The sequence below is a fragment of the Malaclemys terrapin genome, chromosome 13, assembly GCF_027887155.1.
Source record: "Malaclemys terrapin pileata isolate rMalTer1 chromosome 13, rMalTer1.hap1, whole genome shotgun sequence".
In the NCBI taxonomy this organism is placed as follows: domain Eukaryota; kingdom Metazoa; phylum Chordata; order Testudines; family Emydidae; genus Malaclemys; species Malaclemys terrapin.
This window is the reverse complement of record NC_071517.1, coordinates 40,354,890-40,371,961: the sequence shown is the minus strand read 5'-3', so window position 1 is coordinate 40,371,961 and position 17,072 is coordinate 40,354,890. Positions and strand designations below refer to the sequence as shown.

The window sequence follows — 17,072 nt, the reverse complement described above, 5'->3', positions numbered from 1 at the left end:
CTTCTGCTGCTCTGCCTCCAACCCAGCTCTGGCTGCTCCTCTCCCCTTAGCTCTGCCCTTCTTTGGCAGGCAGCTCCAGCTCACACAGAGAATTAGCACCTGACTCCCTCATTGGCCTGCCTGCCCAGTCAACGAGGCTGACCTAGTGCCTTTGCCTCTCTTCATTCGCCCTAGGGACTCTCTTCACTCCAGACGCATCCCTGACACTACTGTTCTAATAAGCGATGGTCACATAAATACCACCCTATACCGGAAACCTACTGACCGCTACACTTACCTACATGCCTCCAGCTTCCATCCAGGACACACCACATGATCCATTGTCTACAGCCAAGCTTTAAGATATAACCGCATTTGCTCCAATCCCTCAGATAGAGACAAGCACCTAGAAGACCTCTATCAAGCATTCTTAAAACTACAATACCCACCTGCTGAAGTGAAAAAACAGATTGATAGAGCCAGATGAGTACCCAGAAGTCACCTCCTACAAGACAGGCCCAACAAAGAAAATAACAGAACACCAGTAGCTGTCACCTTCAGCCCCCAACTAAAACCTCTCCAGCGCATCATCAGAGATCTACAACCTATCCTGAAAGATGATCCTTTACTCTCACAGATCTTGGGAGACAGACATGTCCTCGCTTACAGACAACCCCCCAACCTAAAGCAAATACTCACCAGCAACCACACATCACTGAACAAAACCACTGACCCAGGAACCTATCCTTGTAACAAAGCCCGATGCCAACTCTGTCCACATATCTATTCAAGTGACATCATCATAGGACCTAATCACAGCAGCCATACCATCAGGGGCTCGTTCACCTGCACATCTACCAATGTGATATATGCCATCATGTGCCAGCAATGCCCCTCTGCCATGTACATTGGCCAAACCGGACAGTTTCTACGCAAAAGAATTAATGGACGCAAATCTGACATCAGGAATCATAATACTCAAAAACCAGTGAGAGAACACTTTAACCTGTCTGGTCATTCAGTGACAGACCTGCGGGTGGCTATATTACAACAGAAAAACTTCAAAAACACACTCCAATGAGAGACTGCTGAGCCAGAATTGATATGCAAACTAGACACAATCAACTCAGGATTGAATAAAGACTGGGAATGGCTGAGCCATTACAAACATTGAATCTATCTCCCCTTGTAAGTATTCTCACACTTCTTATCAAACTGTCTGTACTGGGCTATCTTGATTATCACTTCAAAAGTTTTTTTTCTTCTCTTACTTAATTGGCCTCTCAGAGTTGGTAAGACAACTCCCACCTGTTTATGCTCTCTGTATGTGTGTATATATATCTCCTCAATATTTATTCCACTCTATATGCATCCGAAGAAGTGGGCTGTAGTCCACGAAAGCTTATGCGCTAATAAACTTGTTAGTCTCTAAGGTGCCACAAGTACTCCTGTTCTTTTTGTGGATACAGACTAACACGGCTGCTGTTCTGAAATCTGATCCCTGATGTGGCCATTCAGCACTGCATAGAGTTCAGAACAAATATGGTTTATTAAACAGCAAGTAATAAAAAAAATTAAGGAAAAAATGGGAAAGGAGAAAGGAAAACATGAACATAAGAACATAAGAAAATAAGAAAGGCCGTACCGGGTCAGACCAAAGGTCCATCTAGCCCAGTATCCTGTCTACTGACAAAAAGCAACAGAGGATCCTGTGGCACCTTTAAGACTAACAGAAGTATTGGGAGTATAAGCTTTCGTGGGTAAGAACCTCACTTCTTCAGATGCAAGTAATGGAAATCTCCAGAGGCAGGTATAAATCAGTATGGAGATAACGAGGTTTGTTCAATCAGGGAGGGTGAGGTTCTCTGCTAGCAGTTGAGGTGTGAACACCAAGGGAGGAGAAACTGCTTCTGTAGTTGGAAAGCTATTCACAGTCTTTGTTTAATCCTGATCTGATGGTGTCAAATTTGCAAATGAACTGGAGCTCAGCAGTTTCTCTTTGGAGTCTGGTCCTGAAGTTTTTTTGCTGCAAGATGGCTATTTTTACATCTGCTATTGTGTGGCCAGGGAGGTTGAAGTGTTCTCCTACAGGTTTTTGTATATTCCTGATATCTGACTTGTGTCCATTTATCCTCTTGTGTAGTGATTGTCCAGTTTGGCAAATGTACATAGCAGAGGGGCATTGCTGGCACATGATGGCATATATAACATTGGTGGACGTGCAGATGAATGAGCCGCTGATGTTGTAGCTGATCTGGTTAGGTCCTGTGATGGTGTTGCTGGTGTAGATATGTGGGCAGAGTTGGCATCGAGGTTTGTTGCATGGGTTGGTTCCTGAGTTAGAGTTGTTATGGTGCGGTGCGTGGTTGCTGGTGAGAATATGCTTAAGGTTGGCGGGTTGTCTGTGGGCGAGGACTGGCCTGCCTCCCAAGGTCTGTGAAAGTGAGGGATCATTGTCCAGGGTGGGTTGTCGATCACTGATGATGCGTTGGAGAGGTTTAAGCTGAGGACTGTAGGTGATGGCCAGTGGAGTTCTGTTGGTTTCTTTTTTGGGCCTGTCTTGTAGTAGGAGGCTTCTGGGTACACGTCTTACTCTGTTGATTTGTTTCTTTATTTCCTTGTGTGGGTATCGTAGTTTTGAGAATGCTTGGTGAAGATCTTGTAGGTGTTGGTCTCTGTCTGAGGGGTTGGAGCAGATGCGATCGTACCTCAGTGCTTGGCTGTAGACGATGGATCGTGTGGTGTGACCAGGGTGGAAGCTGGAGGCATGAAGGTAGGCGTAGCGGTCAGTGGGTTTTCGGTATAGGGTGGTGTTAATGTGGCCATCGCTTATTTGTACGGTGGTGTCTAGGAAGTGGACCTCCTGTGTAGATTGGTCCATGCTGAGGTTGATGGTGGGGTAGAAGCTGTTGAAATCATGGTGGAATTCTTCCAGGGTCTCCTTCCCATAGGTCCAGATGATGAAGATGTCATCAATGTAGCATAGGTAGAGAAGGGGCATGAATGGACGAGAGCTAAGGAAGTGTTGTTCCAGGTCAGCCATAAAAATGTTGGCATATTGTGGGGCCATGCGGGAGCCCATAGCAGTGCCACTGGTCTGGAGGTATATATTGTCACCAAATTTGAAATAATTGTGCGTGAGGATAAAGTCACAGAGCTCAGCAATAAGTTGTGCTGTGTCATCATCAGTGATACTGTTCCTGACAGCTTGTATTCCATCTGTGTGTGGGATGTTTGTGTAGAGAGCCTCGACATCCATGGTGGCTAGGATGGTGTTTTCTGGGAGGTCACCAATGAATTGTAGTTTTCTCAGGAAATCTGTGGTGTCACGGAGATAGCTGGGAGTGCTGGTGGCGTATGGTCTGAGTAGGAGTACACATATCCAGACAGTCCTGGAGGCACTCTCACTGAAGGACTGTCATCTGATGCTGCCCAGGGTCCCCCCTTGCTCTCCCCAGCTGCTCACCACACCCAGACTGCTCCAGACCCAGAAACCCTCTGAATCAGTGCTTCTGCTGATCTGCCTCCAACCCAGCTCTGGCTGCTCCTCTGCCCTTAGCTCTGCCCTTCTCTGGCAGGCAGTTCCAGCTCCCACAGAGAATGGCCCCTGACTCCCTCATTGGCCTGCCTGCCCTTTCAACAAGGTTGACCTAGGTTGACATCCACAGAACCCAAAGTCCTTGTCCCTTAACATTTGATTCCCCCAGAGCCCAGCACCCTGGGGGATTTGGGGAGGGGAGGAATTACCAGCCCCCAGGGACACTTGCCCAAAAGGGAACAGCTCAAGTCAGAGGGGGAACCCAGCTCAGGGGCCGGTGGAAAAGAGGGGATGGGTACAGGTGTCCAGAGTGAAGGTGGGGCCTGGCCCAAGTGTTCTTCTCCTCATCTCCATGGCAGGGGGATCCTGGTTGGGAGGGAAAGGGAGAGGGGGTAACTTCAGCCAGGCAGAGAGAGCTGCTGGAGGAGTTTCTCTCTCTCTCTTCCCCGACCTGTGGCCCATCAGCTCAGCAGCCAGGACTGCAACAGGGAGGAGGGGCTGATCGGATCTTCTCCTCCTTTGTCTGGGGTTTGCTTAGACCAGGCAGAGCCAGTGGGTTACTGACCAGCTGATGCTTGGCTGCTGCTAGACCCTCACCCCAGCGACTGTCAACTGGATGCTTGGGAGCCAAAAGCCCCGTACGTGTGTGGGAACGAGGAAATGGGGTTGTTCCTATGGCCTAGTCAGGGCCCTGAGAGAATTTCCCTGCTGTGTGGGGGAGTCTCGGATGTCCAACATGGTGTTAGCTCCACTTGGAGCATTTTCAGCACTGAGAACATCTCAGCGGTTTCTTACCTGTACGGATTTCTAGATGCTTGATACTCCAGGAGCACCTAATGAAGCATCCTGCACATTCAAGGCCTCTCTACTGTGTGGGTCACTGAGGTGTGAAGTCAAATTGAATCCTGCAGTCAGGCTATTCCTAGAGTCTCTCATACCTCTGTGGATTCTCTGACTTTTAATGAGGGGTGATCGCTGAATGAAGCTTTTCCCACAGTCCAAGCACTGATGAGGTCTCTCACCTGTGTGGATCCTTTGATTTGTTATAAGTGTAAGAAGTGCTGATCTCTCTGTGAATCCTTTCCCACAGTCCAAACACTTATGGGGTCTCTCTCCTGTGTTTATTTTCTGATGCCCTTACCTTTCCCACAGTCCAAACACTTATGGGGTCTCTCTCCTGTGTTTATTTTCTGACACCTATAAAGTAGGGTTACCATATTTCCACAAACAAAAAAGAGGACACTGGGGGGGGGGGGGAAGCCCCACCCTAGCCCCGCCCCATCCACTCCCTCCCACTTCCCACCCCCTGACTGCTCCCCTCAGAACCCCAACCCCCCCTGCTTCTTGTCCCCTGACTGTCCCCTGCTGAGAACCCCCTACCCTAACTGCCCCCCCCCCCAGGACCCTACCTGTCCCCTGACTGCCCTGACCCTTATCCACTCGCATGGGTGGCAGGGTTGTAGAAATTTTGGTGGTGCCCAGAACCCCCCACCCCACCTGCCTAAGGCTCTGGGAGGGGGGTTGGGTGGGGGGAGGAGGTCTGGGGTGCAGGTCCTGGGCTGGGGATTAGGGTGCAGGAGGGGTGCAGGTTCTGGGATAGAGTTTGGGTGCTGGGTGCAGGCTCCGGGCTGGGGCAGGGGGTGGGTGTGCAGGAGGGGGTGAGGGGTGCAGGCTCTGGGATGGAGTTTGGGGGTGAGAGGTGGTGCAAAGGGAGGGGGTGCAGGCTTTAGGAGGAAGTTTGAGGGCAGGAGGGGGTGTGTGGGAAGAGGGAGGGGGATTGGGAGGGAGTTTGGGGATAGGAGGGGATGCAGGGGTGAGGGCTGTGGGTCTGGGGATGAGGGGTTCATGATGCAGGAGGGGGCTCAGGGATGGAGCAGAGGATTAGGGTGTGTGGGGATGAGGGCTGGGGCTGGGGGGTTTGGGGTGTTGGAGAGGCTCAGGGCTAGGGTGGAAGGGCAGGGTAAGGGCAGCCTGTCTTCCCATTAGTGGAAGGGGGCACTAGGACCCGGGGGCAGCAGACAGCAGTTGTCTGCGTGTACTGCCAGAGCCAGCACAGCAGACAAGGGAGAGGCAGACAGGGACGGGGGGACCCACGGAGGGGGGGATGCACGGAGGGGGGGTGGCAGGTGGAGGCTGGGGACCCATCCAACACTCCCCCACTCCCTGACTGCCCACCCCCACTCCCCTTACCATTCTGGCTCCACGTGGGTCGGTTTGTGTGTTACACAGGACTACAGAGAGAGGGAGGGGGGAGCAGGGGAGGGCTCTGGATGCTGGAGGCCAATGGGAGTGGGTCAATCGGCCTAGCCGCCCAATCAGCAGCCACACTCTGCATGGAAGGGAGGGAGAGAGGCGAGGGAGAAAAAAACCCCGGACATTTTAACCTTGTTACCAATTCCTCCCAGTCGGCTATTTAGAGACGCAAAAGCCGGACATGTCCGGGGAAATACGGACGGATGGTAACCCTATATTAAGGGCAGTAAAGGATCTAAACTCCTACCTGCCACAGGGGCTTCAACAAGGGTACCCTTAACTCACCCAACAATACTGTTAATCTATCCAACCACACACTTAACCCAGCAGAAGAGTCTGTCCTATCTCGGGGACTCTCTTTCTGCCCCACCACCCGCCCACATATGATACAATTCTGTGGTGATCTGGAAGCCTACTTTTGTTGTCTCCGACTCAAGGAATATTTTCAACACACCATGGAACAGCACACTGACCCAAAGCAACTCTCCTACCAACACTAGAAGAAGAAGAATTCTGTGTGGACTCCTTCTGATGGTCGAAATGACAGACTGGACTTCTACACAGAGTGCTTCCACAGACGTGCACAGGCTTAAATTGTGAACATACATCATCACTTGCCCCATAACCTCAGCCGTATAGAATGCAACGCCATCCACAGCCTCAGAAATAACTCTGACATTGTAATCTGCCGAGGGGGGTTATATCCTTTTTGAGAAATGGGAGTATGTCCCCTCTCGCCTCCCCCGCCACCAATGGGCCTACTCAGAAAATCAGCAGGTTTATCACACCTTGTCTCTGCCCTTCCTCTCCCTTCCTCTGCCCAGCAGCTCCTTGAAAATCCCCTACCTGATCTGGCTGAATCACAGCCATTCCCTTTCCCCGTCTCTTGGAAGACAGGACAATCTGGAACAAAATGTGGATGTGATTCCTCAGCCTGTTAGGGGGAGAGGGAAGGTTACAGAAGGGGCTTCATTCCATGTCATCCCCAGATTCCTGTGGAAGAAACAGAGTCTTCACTCTTCGTGCTTCTTATCAGCAAGTCAGAGGCAGTTTATTTCAAGCAATTTCAGGGGAAGGCTACGGATGGGGGGGTCTCCTTCCTTAGGCAGGTCACATATGTCATTGGATACAGCTGAATCTTGTTTATACATTGTCCTTCCCATTATCTTAGTCAGCAGTCCATTCTCATCTTAAAGCAAAGTTAGAAAACAGGTTCCCACGTAGTTTCCCATCCGCCTAGCACAATCCCAGCTTCTACAAATCTCGAGATGTTAGGGTTAAGGTTAGCCTTTCTTCTGCTCTGTCTCTTAACAACACTAAGATGGCTCCTGCAAATCCCCTTTTCCATTTTCACACTTCCACATCCCCCCCAGGCTCTTCAGACCCTTCCAGTAACAGCAACTCTGAGCCAAACACTAGAAAAATTGAAGAATCAAAGGGGCCCTTTGGGGGATTGTTCCCCATTGCAGTGTAAACCCCTCTCCCTTAGCAACAGCCGGAGCCCTCTGGTGGCAACACCTGAAGAATGAGCTGCCCTGGACTCCCCCGGCAGCCCCCAGGGACAGGCAGCCAGAGGCTGATCCCATTGGTCCATCTGCACTCATCCTCCCCCCGCCTCCCCGACCCAGCAGTGACTCTGGTCTGATTCCAGTGTGGCTGAGGTCTTTATCTTGCAGTGAAATCAGATCAGGGTCCCGGGCAAACCCCAAAACTCATGAGACACAGACCCCACCAGCACAGGTGTGTCTGACCATAACACACTGGGAGCTGGGTTTGTGTGTGTCTGGGGGTGGGGGGTTTGCCTTGTACCTTCTGTGTCCTGAGGGGTTTGTCCCCTGATCACTCCCAAAGATGGTTTGACTAGTTCCAGGAGGAGAAAAGCTTCTCTCCGCCCATCCCCCATCGTGTCCCATGGGGCGGAGAAGCTGCCTTTGCATCTGTGGTAGAAATCTCTGTCCGTTCTAGCTGAGGAATAAGAAGAGATGGACACAGCTAGCGAAGCAAGAAGCCCCGGGAGGGGTGATCCGTTTATTTCAATTGCATTTGGGTTCGAGCTCATAAGTCAGCAAGAACAAAGAAAAAACTTACACCAAAGCATTATATGCAGTTGACTATGATAATCCATCGCTCTATGATTGGCCAAAATTTCCTATCATCACCATTCATTATTAGCAAGTTACATATATCTGCCCCTCTTGTGACCCCCTTATTGTTCATCTACTTGCCCCTTCCTCCTTGCTTGTTTTGCAAACCAAGCAGTTAGTTATGTACAGGACACAGGTACAGGGAGTTCCACTATCTGTAGGTTTGGAGTTTGGCTACATTTCCTCTCGAAGGAACTTCCTGAGTTAAGACAACCTATAGCTGACCCTGTGTGTATGTGGCAAATTTGCCCCCTGGCAGTTAAGTAGAATAATTTTATATCAATTTCCCCCCTTTGATCATGACCCATATAATAGGCTCATGATCATATTTTTCCCAGCAGTAGGAGCGTTACAGCAAATACGTAGGGGTCAGAATATTGGCATATGGCATAGTTCCTGCCTTTGCCAAAACCCGTCTTCCTTGTACAGAGAGAAATATTCCCTTCAATTTGCTAGTTGCCCTAGCAGATTTATATATTATGCACATGGACAATTTAAACATGAAAAACAAAATAAACACAATCATCAGTAAAATCATAACACCTCCTTTCAGGAGTCCCTTTAGCCAGCCTGTTAGAGAAGGGAACCAGGAAAATAAACCATCAAACCGATCATGTGTCCAGCTACCTTCATCAGACCTGTCTCGGGCGATGTCTCTTAAATGGGCTGCTCTGTCAAAGGTGTCTTTATAGGTGTCATTCACGAATACACAACACTCTTGACCTATGAGGGCACAAGTTCCTCCTTGAGCTGCCAAAATAATATCTAAAGCTATACGGTTTTGTAAAGGTAACTGTCTAAGTTGCTTAAGCTCAGTGGCTTGATTTGCAACTCTGGTAGCAGTTTCATTAGCCATAATTTCTAAAATACCCTGGAGTCTTATAACCCCTCTCCTAAGTCTGCGATTACTAGGGAATGTTGCCCACATCATTGGTTCAATGGCTGCATCCTCTTCAGCTTGAGGTTTGCTAGTGTCCCTTACATTTCTAATCTTGCCTTCATGTAGTTGTTTTACAATATGAGAGGGGGGTAACAACCAGGCAAGATAACAAGAACCTGAGAAGTGTACTGGACGGGTATGATAGGCTTTATTCCCACACACCCAGTGAGAACCGAACCCTGCGGGAACAGGGCCGGGAGGAGCATCCCGTGTCACTCCCATCGCTTTTGTAAGAGGGAAGTATAATGTCCCGTAAACCCAATAGGCCCGTGCGCTGAGGAGATGTCTCCGTCTCTATATTTCTGTCTGCAGACAGACATTTTTCCATCGGCGTTTTCCCATACCATGGTGCAGATTTCATAGCAGACACTATTGGCGCAGACACTCTTACGGTTAACGTCGTCAGTGGTGTCAAAACAATAAACGAGGGGAGCGACCCACTCTCCATCACCACCCGGGCCCACATAGTATTTGCAAGTACTGTTTCCTAAAAACAGGCCTGGCCCATTCCCCAGGAGACACCACTCACCCTGCACCTTGAAGGTTAACAAATACCCGGAATTAGGGCTTATACCTTCTTGTTGCCAAGTATGAGTCGTAGCCCGATGGGGAGTAACATACACCTTTGAACGAGTAATATTTGCAGCCGTCAAAGGGGTAGGAAGGAAAGAAAGTCCTCGTTCCGCATCGGGAGGCACCAAGGTGCACATCCAACATGAGTTATTCCTCCGTTCTGGGATTCTATTCCTCACTACATGGCTAAATCTAATGAAATTATTATGCTCATAAGAAAGGGAAGGAGAAATCAACAAAATTAACAGAGGAAACATTTTCACAATAGGTTAAAATACCAACAAATAAAAGACAAAAAGAGCAATAAATTCTAATCCAAATAATACAGTCCAATCTTCTATATCCGTTGAAAACTCTGATATCAGTTGTTTAGGGCCTTGGCTGCCCCGTAGTCATCTACTTCGGGTTGGGCTTGCCGGTCGGCCAACCATCGTCGCTCCCTCGCTGGGGACCATATCCAGGGGTCCCTTTCGAGTGAATTTAAGTTTCAGTCCAGGCAAGGTCTGCACCATCCACTAATCCTCTAGTCAATCTTTCATTAGTGAAATGTTGGGTATTTCGTTGATTTAAAAGGAGAGTAACAGCACGTGGAACTTTTCCCACTAGGTGGTGTCTTTGTACCCACTCTTGAGCTTTCTCAACTAACAAAGCTGCAGCAGCTAGAGCTTTAAGACCTTCTACTGCTTCTCTTGCAACAGGATCCAGTAGTGCTAAAAAATAGGCCACAGGCCGTTGCTGTGATCCTAAAGCTTGTGTAAGAACACCAGAGGCCACCCCTGCCCTTTATTGAATGAATAAGGTAAAAGGTTTCCTATAATCCAGGAGTCCCATGGCAGGTGCCGATGGAAGGGCTGTCTTGATGCTCTCAAAGGATTTGGTAGCATCTTTAGTCCATTTCACTGGGTCAGGTTTATCCTTGGTGGTTATCTGCACTAGTGGTTTTGACATTTCCCCATACCCAGGAATCCAGGACCTACAGAATCCTGCCGTGCCGAGGAACCCTCTTAACTGTCTCTTTGTCTTGGGCTGGGGTACATTTAAAATGGCACTTATACTTTCCTGAGCAAGGCTTCTCTTTCCTGGTTTTAGTATGTGCCCTAAATATTTCACCTCCTCTGAGCAATATTGAGTCTTTGAGGGTGACACCTTGTGTCCTTTCATTGCTAAGGCACATAAAAGCTCTATCGAGTCCTGCTTATTAGGCTCTTGTGTTTCTGAGCATAATAAAAGATCATCCACGTACAAAAGCAACATGGACTGTCCTGGGAGAATTATATCTTACAAATCTTTATGCAAGGCAGCTGAAAATATAGCAGGGGATTAGGACCTACAGGATGTCTAGGGATTATGTAATTGTTTATAGCTTTGAGGTCCTGTATAACTCTCCAAACACTGTTCCTTTGGGCCTCAGGTTTAAGCTTTTTTTACTGGCAAGATGGGCATGTTACAGGGCGAGTGGCAGGGAAGTAAAATGCCCTGTTCTATCCTTCGAGTCCCATAACACGTTCGATTTTGTCACTCTTAGGAAGAGCCAAATCAGTAAGGGTGGAGAGGGTGGCTCCTGTATCTAATAAGCAATCATACTGTTTTCCTCCAATCATCAAAGGAATTAGGGGATCATTGTGGAATAAGGAAAGTACTGGGCAACATAGCAAGTGGACCCGCTTCATCCAGTCAGTCATAAAGTGCCCCATCCTGCATCACCCCCTGGAAGGGTTGATTGGGCGGTGTCGAAGCTGGACTTTGGTCCATATTGACATCTTGGGGAGGTTTAGGTTGTTCCTGGGCTCTCAGTTTACAATTTCTCTTCATGTGCCCTTCTTGATGACAGTAAAAACAAATTAAAAGTCCTCTGGACCCCCCCTTTACGGGGTCCGCTCTACTAACAAACCCTTGTCCTCTTCCTCAGCCTCTGCCGACGCCAGGCTCTGCTCTCTTCAATACAACCACCAACATTCTTATATTCCCCTTTTCTTCCTTCACACTCTCAGCCTTTTGTCGGGCTTCTCTCCCATTAAACACTCTGGTGGCAATAGCCACTATCTGAGGGTATGTCTACACTACGAAATTAGGTCAAATTTATAGAAGGCGGTTTTATAGAAATCGGTTGTATACAGCCGATTGTGTGTGTCCCCACATAAAATGCTCTAAGTGCTCTAGTCGGCGGACCGCGTCCACAGTACCGAGGCTAGCATCGACTTCCGGAGCATTGCACTATGGGTAGCTATCCCACAGTTCCCGCAGTCTCCGCCGCCCATTGGAATTCTGGGTTGAGATCCCAATGCCCGGATGATGCAAAACAGTGTCGCGGGAGGTTCTGGGTACATGTCGTCAGGCCCCTCCCCCTCCGTCAGAGCAACAGCAGACAATAGATTCGCGCCTTTTTACCTGGGTTACCTGTGCAGACAACATACCACGGCAAGCATGGAGCCCGCTCAGCTCAGCTCACCGTCACCATATGTCATCTGGGTGCCGGCAGACGTGGGACTGTATTGCTACACAGCAACAGCTGCTAACTGCCTTTTGGCGGTGTAGCATGACTAATAGCTGTGGGGCTGGCAGCCGTAAGGCTGCATTGCACCAGCCCCTTGCCTTTTGGTAGAAGATGGTATATTATGATTGGTAACCATCATCGTTGTACTGGAGTGGCTGTCAATCATGGGCACCTGGGCAGACATGCTACTGTCTCGATGATGATGGCTATCAGTCGTAGTATGCTATTTTCTGCCAATTGCCCAATATTGTCTGCTAAGCACCCAGAAGAGGCTGAGGGCGATCTGGGTGCTGGCAGACATGGGGCTGGCAGACATGGGGCTGCATTGCTACACAGCAGCAGCACCTTGCCTTTTGGTAGAAGATGGTATATTACAACTGGTATCCATCGTCATCGTACTGCAGAGGCTATCAGTCATGCTGCACCGTCGACTGCCAGCTTAAGATGTAAAAAATAGATTTGTTCTGTATTCATTTGCTTCCCCTCCTTCCGGGAAATCAACGGCCTGCTAAACCCAGGGTTTTCAGTTTAATCTTTGGGGAGACCATTCTGTGTGACAGTTGTTTGTCCCTGATGCACAGCCACCTTTCTTGATTTTAATTCCCTGTACCTGTACGCCATGTCGTCACTCGGCCCTCCCGCCCTCCCTCCTTCTCTTGGTCCGTCAGATACTAGTTTCGCGCCTTTTATCAGACCAGGCGCCATAGCTAGCACTGGGATCATGGAGCCCGCTCAGATCACCGTGGCATTTATGAGCACTATGAACTCCACACGCATTGTCCTGGAGTATGTGCAGAGCCAGGACATGCCAAGGCGAAACCCGGACCAGCCGAGGAGACGATTCCAGCACGGCGAAGAGAGTGATGAGGAAATTGACATGGACATAGACCTCTCACAAGGCACAGGCCCCAGCAATGTGGAAATCATGGTGTTACTGGGGCAGGTTCATGCTGTGGAACGCCGACTCTGGGCACGGGAAACAAGCACAGACTGGTGGGACCGCATCGTGCTGCAGGTGTGGGACGATTCCCAGTGGCTGCAAAACTTTCGCATGCATAAGGGCACTTTCATGGAACTTTGTGACTTGCTTTCCCCTGCCCTGAAGTGCCAGAATACCAGGATGAGAGCAGCCCTCACAGTTGAGAAGCGAGTGGTGATAGCCCTGTGGAAGCTTGCAAAGCCAGACAGCTACCGGTCAGTCGGGAATCAATTTGGAGTAGGCAAATCTACGGTGGGGGCTGCTGTGATCCAAGTTCCCAGGGCAATGAAAGACCTGATAATATCAAGGGTAGTGATTCTGGGCAATGTGCAGGCAATAGTGGATGGTTTTGCTGCAATGGGATTCCCAAACTGTGGTGGGGCCATAGACGGAACCTATATCCCTATCTTGGCACTGGAGCACCAAGCCACCGAGTACATAAACCGCAAGGGGTACTTTTCAATGCTGCTGCAAGCCCTGGTGGATCACAAGGGACGTTTCACCAACATCAACGTAGGATGGCCAGGAAAGGTACATGATGCTCGCGTCTTCAGGCACTCTGGTCTGTTTCGAAAGCTGGAGGAAGGGACTTTCTTCCCGGACCAGAAAGTAACCGTTGGGGATGTTGAAATGCCTATCGTGATCCTTGGGGACCCAGCCTACCCCTTAATGCCATGGCTCATGAAGCCGTACACAGGCAGCCTGGACAGGAGTCAGGACCTGTTCAACTATAGGCTGAGCAAGTGCCCAATGGTGGTGGAATGTGCATTTGGACGTTTAAAAGCGCGCTGGCGCAGCTTACTGACTCGCTCAGACCTCAGCGAAAAGAATATCCCCATTGTTATTGCTGCTTGCTGTGCACTCCACAATATCTGTGAGAGTAAGGGGGAGACATTTATGGCGGGGTGGGAGGTTGAGGCAACTCGCCTGGCCGCTGATTACGCGCAGCCAGACACCAGGGCGGTTAGAAGAGCACAGCAGGGCGCGGTGCGCATCAGAGAAGCTTTGAAAACGAGTTTTGTGACTGGCCAGGCTACGGTGTGAAACTTCTGTTTGTTTCTCCTTGATGAACCCTCCGCCCCCCCTACCCGGTTCACTCTACTTCCCTGTAAACCAACCACCCCACCCTCCCCTCCCCACTTCGAGCACCGCTTGCAGAGGCAATAAAGTCATTGTTATTTCACATTCATGCATTCTTTATTAATTCCTCACACAAGTACGGGGATAATTGGCCTTCTGATGCTTAGGCAATCGTCTGGGGTGGAGTGACTGGGTGGCCGGAGGCCCCCCCCACCGTGTTCTTGGGTGTCTGGGTGAGGAGGCTATGGAACTTGGGGAGGAGGGCTGTTGGTTACACAGGGGCTGTAGCGGCGGTCTCTGCTCCTGCTGCCTTTCCTGCAGCTCAACCATACGCTGGAGCATATCACTTTGATGCTCCAGCAGACGGAGCATTGACTCTTGCCTTCTGTCTGCAAGCTGACGCCACCTATCATCTTCAGCCCGCCACTTGCTCTCTTCATCCCGCCATTCAGCCAGCCACCTCTCCTCTCGTTCATATTGTGCTTTTCTCATGTCTGACATTGACTGCCTACACGCATTCTGCTGTGCTCTATCAGCGTGGGAGGACATCTGGAGCTCCGTGAACATATCGTCCCGCGTCCTCCGTTTTCTCTTTCTAATGTTCACTAGCCTCTGCGAAGGAGAAACATTTGCAGCTGGTGGAGGAGAAGAGAGAGGTGGTTAAAAAAGACACATTTTAGAGAACAATGGGTACACTCTTTCATTACAAGGTCGCATTTTTCCTCTTATAGTGAGGGTCTACCGGTTTGGTATGAGAGATCACTCACGCAGTGCCAGGCAACAGATTTTGGCTTGCAGACAGCCATGGTAAGCCACAGTCTTTTGGCTTTTTTAACCTTCTTAACATGTGGGAATGGTTTCAAACAGCAGCGCCCTCATTTCCCATATCAAGGATGAATTGGGTTGGCCATTTAAAATGGGTTTTCAATGTAAAAGGAGGGGCTGCGGTTTCTGGGTTAACATGCAGCACAAACCCAAGTAAACCACCCCAACACACACACACCCAATTCTCTGGGATGATCACTTCACCCCTCCCCCCACCGCGTGGTTAACAGCGGGGAACATTTCTGTTCAGAAGAGCAGGAACGGGCACCTCTGAATGTCCCCTTAATAAAATCACCCCATTTCAACCAGGTGACCGTGAATGATATCACTCTCCTGAGGATAACAAAGAGAGATAAGGAATGGATGTTGTCTGCATGCCAGCAAACACCGGGACCATACACTGCCATGCTTTGTTATGCAATGATTCCAGACTACGTGCTACTGGCCTGGCGTGGTAAAGTGTCCTACCATGGCGGACGGGATAAGGCAGCCCTCCCCAGAAACCTTTTGCAAAGGCTTTGGGAGAACATGAAGGAGAGCTTTCTGGAGATGTCCCTGGAGGATTTCCGCTCCATCCCCATACACATTAACAGACTTTTCCAGTAGCTGTACTGTCCGTGATTGCCAGGGCAAATTAATCATTAATCATTAAACACGCTTGCTTTTAAACCATGTGTAATATTTACAAAGGTACACTCACTAGAGGTCTCCTGTGTGCCCTCAGGGTCTTGGGTGAGTTCGGGGTTACTGGTTCCAGGTCCAGGGTGACAAACATATCCTGGCTGTTGGGGAAACCGGTTTCTCTGCTTCCTTGCTGCTGTGAGCTACCTACATTACCTCCATCCTCATCTTCCTTGTTCCCCAAACCCTCTTCCCTGTGTGTTTCTCCATTGACGGAGTCATAGCACACGGTTGGGGTAGTGGTGGCTGCACCCCCTAGAATGGCATGCAGCTCCGCGTAGAAGCGGCAAGTTTGCGGCTCTGCCCCGGACCTTCCATTTGCTTCTCTGGCTTTGTTGTAGGCTTGCCGTAGCTCCTTAATTTTCACACGGCACTGCTGTGTGTCCCTGTTATGGCCTCGGTCCTTCATGGCCTTGGAGACCTTTTCTAATACTTTGCCATTTCTTTTACTGCTACGGAGTTCAGCTAGCACTGATTCATCTCCCCATATGGCGAGCAGATCCCATACCTCCCGTTCGGTCCATGCTGGAGCTCTTTTGTGATCCTGGAACTCCATCTCGGTTACTGTGCTGATGAGCTCTGCATGGTTACCTGTGCTCTCCACGCTGGACAAACAGGAAATGAAAATCAAACATTCGCGGGTCTTTTCCTGTCTACCTGGTCAGTGCATCTGAGTTGAGAGTGCTGTCCAGAGCGGTCACAATGAAGCACTGTGGGATAGCTCCCGGAGGCCAATAACGTCGAATTCCGTCCACACTACCCCAATTCCGACCCGCAAAGGCCGATTTTATCGCTAATCCCCTCGTCGAAGGTGGTGTAAAGAAACCAGTTTAAAGGGCCCTTTAAGTCGAAAGAAAGGGCTTCGTCGTGTGAACGTGTCCAGGCTTAATTCGATTTAACGCTGCTAAAGTCGACCTAAACCCATAGTGTAGACCAGGCCTGAGAGAGAGGCATCCCTGCAAATCCTTCCACATCATTTAATCTCCTCCTTATATCTTCCACAGCCTGGTCTTCAAACAATCCTCTTATCACTGGCACGTTTGCTTCTGCCTCAGGATCTAAACCCCCAAACAACCTAGGAGCTTTCATTAGTCTTTCATAATAATCTGAGGGGTGTTCATCTGGGCCTTGATGGACAGAAGTTACTTTCCTCCAATTAGTAGTTCTTTGCCCAGCCTTCTTGATTCCGTCTAAAATTACAGTCTTGAAAGAGGTTAACTTACATTGATCTCCAGCATTGTTGTAATCTCAGTTAGGATCACCCCCGGTTACATCTCCTGCTTTCAGGGCATTCCGTCCTGGTGGCGGAGGGGGTAAATCACCTATAGAATCCTGAGCTCGACTGAGCACTTGTTTCCTTTCTTTCTCAGAAAGTTGAGTTTTTAAAAGAACTTGGATATCTTGCCACGTAGGGTTATGAGTGGCAAAAATAGTTACAAATGTCCTCTGTACAGATTCTGGGTCGTCCCTGACCTTTGGGTGGTAATCTTCCTGAGTTAAGACAACCTATAGCTGACCCTGTATGTATGTGATAAATTTGCCCCCTTGTCAGTTAAGTAGAATAATTTTATATCACATCTCTCCCT

The 17,072-nt window shown here is 49.4% G+C and overlaps 1 protein-coding gene across 1 annotated transcript; it reads right to left on the bottom strand.

The window, feature by feature from the left end:
* Window positions 1-14,084: 14,084 nt before the first annotated feature.
* On the bottom strand, window positions 14,085-17,072 carry LOC128847478 (myb/SANT-like DNA-binding domain-containing protein 2). The gene is made up of 2 exons (XM_054046928.1): window positions 15,506-17,072; window positions 14,085-14,615 (listed from the first exon to the last, which is right to left on the bottom strand). Exons 1-2 carry the CDS (start codon window positions 16,040-16,042, stop codon window positions 14,586-14,588), a joined length of 567 nt encoding a protein of 188 aa, XP_053902903.1. The 5' UTR covers window positions 16,043-17,072; the 3' UTR covers window positions 14,085-14,585.

Bases quoted from the DNA above. Each gene is read 5' to 3' on its own strand.
- LOC128847478 (XM_054046928.1), bottom strand. From the start codon at position 16,042: ATGGAGTTCCAGGATCACAAAAGAGCTCCAGCATGGACCGAACGGGAG. The intron at 14,616-15,505 runs GTGAGTGTACCT...CTCCTCCACCAG, and splicing joins GGGCACACAGGAGACCTCTA to CTGCAAATGTTTCTCCTTCG.